Here is a 5735-nt window from a genome sequence, read left to right as displayed (position 1 = left end):
AATGGAGGCAGCTAGCTTTTGGGCAACAAGTTCTTCACTAAGTTTTCCAAGTCTAGTGGTAGGACATTTGATGGCTAGGTGGTACTTATCCCCAAAACAGTGAGCCATTTGAGAATTAATCAAAGAAATTACCCATTTAAGAAACTTAATGACACACAACTTAATGACACGCATCTAGGTAGGAATGCTGGCTAGGCAAGACTGAATCAAAGTCAATCTTCCACTATGAGTTTCCCTCTCCATCCACATGGTTTGAGAAAAAGGTTGGGCCTCAATATTAATAGCATCAAATCACATTTATCAAAATTGATCCTCATACAAATAACTCTTCAAACATACAAGAATCCATACTAACATAGTCATCTTATATGTTTAAAAAGCAAGGTATCATGACCATATTGCATGCTATGACACCAATAGGTTGAATTATTTGAAAAGCCAAAAAAATGCCCATGATAGTTGCATCAATGAGCATTCTAGTGAATACATCAATATCTAAATCAAATATCAAGTGGAAATAGGGTGACCTTGTCTAACACCTCTACCAGATTCATAAAAGAACCACTACTAATACCTACAAAACAATTGAGGAGTGAAGTTTTTACAAGATTGGCCCACTTATGACAAAGGCCCCCTTTGAATGATAATAGAGATAAGAAATATCCTATTAACCATGTCACATGCCCTTTCATAATCTAATCTAAAGATGATACCACTATGCACCACATCATGAATAACTTCATGAGTAGATAATACTTTTCATAATATACCTTTCTTTAATGGATGAAATTTTCTTTGGGGCAATAAGTTCTTGAGTAAGTTTTCCAAGTCTAGTGGTAGGACATTTGATGGCTAGGTGGTACTTATTCGGTTATTCCCAAAATAGTGAGCCATTAGAGAGTTAATCAAATAAATGACCCATTAAAGAAACTTAATGACACTCATCTAGGTAGGAATGCTGGCTAGGCAAGACTGGATCAAAGTCAATCTTCCATTGTGAGCTTCCCTCTCCATCCAAAACTCTTTTAACAGTCATATCTACTACAGGTTGTAGGCCCTTTTATGTTTTGCATGGTGAAGGAGAACACCAAGATACTCCTACATCACATGGGTACCACATGGTTTGAGCAAAAGGTTGGGCCTCAATATTCATAGGCATTAGATCACATTTATGGAAATTAATCATCATACCACACAACTGTTCAAAACATACATGAATCCATTTGAGATTTTTAACATAGTCATCTTATATTCTTGAAAAGCAGGGTATCATGAGCATATTGCATGCTAATGATACCAATAAGTTGAGTTATTTGAAAAGCCAAAAAATATATCCATAATAGTTGCCTCAGTGAGCATTCTAGTGAATACACCAACAACTAAATCAAATATCAAGGGGAAATAGGGTGATCTTGACTAACACTTCTACCAGATTCACAAAAAACACTACTAATACCTACAAAACCATTCAGGAGTAAAGTTTTGACAAGATTGGCCCACTTATGGAAAAGGCCCTCTTTGAATGATAATAGAGATAGGAAATATCCTATTAAACATACCACATGCCCTTTCATAGTCTAATTTAAAAATAAGACCACATTGCCCACTATGCACCACATCATGAATAACTTCATGAGTACATAATACTCCATAATATACCTTCCTTTAATGGAGGCAGTTTGCTTTGGGGCACTAAGTTCTTCACTAAGTTCTCCAAGTCTAGTGGTAGGACATTTGAAGGCTAGGTGGTACTTATCCCCAAAACAGTGAGCTATTTGAGAGTTAATCAAAGAAATGACCCATTTAAAAAACTTAATGACTCTCATCTAGGTAGGAATGTTGCCTAGGCAAGACTGGATCAAAGTCAATCTTCAACTGTGAGTTTGCCTCTCCATCGAACAACTCTTTTACTAGTCATATTCACTATTGGTTGTAGGCCCCCCTTCCTATGTTTAGCATGGTGAAGGGGAACACCAAGATACTCCTATATCACATGGTTTGAGCAAAAGGTTGGGCCTCAATGTTAATAGGCATCACCACATTTATGAAAATTAATCCTCATGCCACACAATTGTTCAAAACGTACAAGAATCTATTTGAGGTTTCTAACAATCATCTTATTTTTTTTTTAAAGGGTACCATGAGCATATTACATGCTAATGATACCAGTAGATTGAATTATTTGGAAAAGCCCAAAAATATGCCATAACAATGACCTTAATGAGCACTTTAGTGAATACATGAACAACTAAGGTAAATATCAAGGGGAAATAGGGTGAGCTTGACTAACACCTCAACCTAATTCACAAAAATCACTGGTAATACCTACAAAAACATTCACAAGAAAAGTTTGGGCAAGATTGAGCCACTTATGGCAAAAGCCCCCTTTGAGTGATAATAAAGATAAGAAATATCCCTATTAACTATGTCACATGCCCTTTGACTAACTTCATGAGTAGAGAATACTTACCATAATATACATTTGACCACCCCCACCCTAAAACACTTCATGTTCTTTAAATAGATCTAGTTCTTTATTTCAACTATTAAACATGGCCATAAGGTCATTCATAATTAAATATGAGAAGTGATGATTAAAAGAAATGAAAGACCATATAGCCCAAGGACATCTTCATCACAGGAACTAAATACATCATCCCGTATTTCAGATTCGGTAAAATTAAAGACATCATCCCTAATTTTAGATTCATCAAAATCAGCATCATTTTCACTAGGATCCTAGGATCAAAAGGTAAGTACACATTCAATTTAGGTCGTAAATCCAAAAACTCGTGGCACTATTTTTTAAGGGTGTATCTAGATGTGCCTAAGTATTGACATCTAAGTGACTCAATCACACATAAAAAGAAAAGAAAAAAAGAAAATACTCATACAAATCTCTATGTAAAATCAATGACATGTGACTTATATGTCCAATACTTATGACACATCTAGATCTGCTTTAGCAACAACCTTTGTTTATTTAAATCTACAATAACTTATCAACATATACTCCATCCATTTCAAAATATAAGGTGGGTTTATCTTTTCAAAAGTCCAACGTGTGCATTTTTTACCAAGTTTCTAAGAAAGATGTATCAATATCCACAAGTACCAAATTTGTATCATTTGATCCATTATGAAATGCATTTTCATATTTTATATATTAGGTATTGCAGATGTTGATGTTTTATTCCTTAATCTTGGTCAAGCATGCAGACGTTTGACTTCCACGAAAATTCACCTTATATTCTCGAACAAATGAAGTATTAGGTATGATAAATCAAATAATCCATAGATGAGCCCAAACAGATCAACTCCATATATATAAACAAAAAATAAAAATAAATAACTTTTTTAAATTCTACTTTTTTACACCGAAAATGCTGGAGTGTGCAAGTTTTCCTGATTAAATAACAGTCAAGGAGCTCTAGAAAAAAAACAGATTTATGTTTGCAAAATGTCTCTAATTCAAAGTTTCATTGAGAATGTTTTTTTTTATTTTTTGCTAGACCTCCTCGATTGTCATTTGTCCCTCCTAGCATACTCAAAACATCTTGGGCGCGGAATATTTTTAGATTACTTTTTTTCTATTTTTCCCGAATTTGATGTTCGTTGTCAGGTGCAAATGCACTTGGGCACCAAAACGCCATCCTAGGAAAAATCGTCGATTTTACAAATCCTGAACAAAATATGTCGCAACTAAAAGGGCACTCATTCCATTACTCTACTACATTCATCACAACTAGTACATTAACCAGGCTAACCTATAACACTGCAAATTCCACAAGGATAAAGAATACTACAGCAACCCAGTACCTTCCATGCAACCTTTTCACGAGGTGGGGCTATAGCGAAGGTGCTGTTCGTAGTAGTTTATCAACACCAACGGGTTTGTAGACTTCAACTCCTTGTCATCCACAAGAACCTCCTGCCCATCAGACCTGAGTGCTCTGAATGTTATGGAAACCTGCTGCACATCATCTACCATGGTGGCAAAATAGCGCACTGGCTTGATGATCTTAGTGATGCGCTGGTTAGCACCGTCCTGCCCCTTGGTCCTGTCACCAGTTTCTCCTTGTGTGGAGTCAGCATCCTCGTTGCCAGGCTTCTCGCTTGTGCCATTGAGAACTTGCCCTTGCTCCTGGTGTGCTTCATCCTGTTTGAACCTCCTGATAGACCCAAGTTTGCGCTTCTTGGCACCGGTCACCTGGCCAACCTGAGGCTGGGGTCCCTGGACTGAAATACCAACCTTTGATACACCACTCGCAGGCTGATGCTCATCCTGTTGATGAACCACAACAGACGGCAGACCAACCGAAAGCACATTTGAGCTGCCCTCCTGTGTCGCACCTTGTCCAAGCATCTGCTGACCAGCTACGTTTACTGATGCAGCAGACCCAGTAACCAAGTGCCTGTTGCTGTTATCAGTACCTCTCCTGCTACTTGCTCTGGGAGGCAATATCTTGCGCTCTGGGGCAGGACGTTGGGACAGAGACCGAGGATCTGAACGCCGTGGGCGGCCCCTTCTACCATGAGAAGAAGGGTTAGGAGTTACCACCGGAGTAATGGAGATCTTGCGCTTGCGCTTGCGCTTGCCATAGGACCTTGGTTGCTGTCGCTTCTCGAAGGCATCAACAAAATCAGAGCAGGCCCTCAGGTTTTCTGCAGGCTCCCATGTGTTGGCGCTCTCCGGCCACCCACGCCATTTGACGAGGTACTGTAGCTGGCCCTGGCGGCGTCGGCGGCGGCGGATAGTCTCGATCTCGTAGTATCCCTCCGCCAGCTTGGGCGGCGACCGCTGCTCCTCCGGCTGCTCCTCCGCCGAGGCCTCATCAGGCTCCTCCTCCTCCTCCTGTTCCCACTCCTCTTCCTCATCCTCCGCCTCATCCTCGTCGTGATTCCACTCCTCCTCTTCGTCTCCCTGGACTTCCTCCTCTTCAACCTCCATCACCGCCATCGCCTCCTCCCCCACCACCGGATCAACGGATCCGCCTGCCGCCGTGGAATCCTTTTTGCCTCGTCCCATCACCAAAGATCCGATTCCGCTTCCCCTCAGTATGCCGTGGATCTGCTGGGGGCGGACTCAGGTTGTGGGCGGATCTTTTGTGGATTGGTGGAGGCGGACTCACAGATTTGGGGCGACACGGGGGAACAGATCTTGGTGCAGGAACCCGGGCAGGCGTTGTTGCAGGGGTACGGCGGCGTTGGTGGAGGGGGACGGCGGCGTTAATGCAGGGGGAGGCGCGTTGGTGCAGGGGGGCGGCGGCGGCGGCGTTGATGCAGGGGTAGGGGCGGGGCGGCGTTGGTGCAGGGGTAGGGGAGGGGTGGCGGGCGGGGAGGTAGGGCGCGGCGGCGGCGGCGGCGGCGGCGGCGGCTAGGGTTAGCTTGTGGCCTTTGACCGTGTGGGAGAGTGGTAACGAGGGGATTGGGGTGGCCGATGGATGAACGAGAGAGGCGGGCAGTTTTGTTTTAGGAGGTAAAATAAAAGGGACGGATCTACCGGGCGGCCGTTGGCCTTACGCTGGGCGTTCGGGTTTTACCCGAAAATTCAGTTCGGGTAATTCAGGTTATTGAAAATTCGGGTTTTCTAGAATGATATTCGAAATTTGTCTTAAAAAACTAATACTCGTAAATTCGGTTACCCGAAAATCTGGGTTCGGGTTCAGGTAAACCTGGATTACCCGAACTAGAGTAGATAAGAGCCTTTTTTTACATGTGTACAGAAGCGAGAG

General features: G+C 42.1%; 1 protein-coding gene across 1 annotated transcript; it reads right to left on the bottom strand.

The window, feature by feature from the left end:
• Positions 1-3655: 3655 nt before the first annotated feature.
• On the bottom strand, positions 3656-5434 carry LOC123407960 (probable chromo domain-containing protein LHP1). The gene has a single exon (XM_045101205.1). The coding sequence runs from the start codon at positions 5027-5029 to the stop codon at positions 3836-3838; it is 1194 nt and encodes a 397-aa protein (XP_044957140.1). The 5' UTR covers positions 5030-5434; the 3' UTR covers positions 3656-3835.
• Between the last annotated feature and the right edge of the window lie 301 nt (positions 5435-5735).

This window comes from Hordeum vulgare, chromosome 7H (genome assembly GCF_904849725.1).
Source record: "Hordeum vulgare subsp. vulgare chromosome 7H, MorexV3_pseudomolecules_assembly, whole genome shotgun sequence".
Taxonomy (NCBI): domain Eukaryota; kingdom Viridiplantae; phylum Streptophyta; class Magnoliopsida; order Poales; family Poaceae; genus Hordeum; species Hordeum vulgare.
This window is presented reverse-complemented; position numbering and strand designations above follow the sequence as displayed.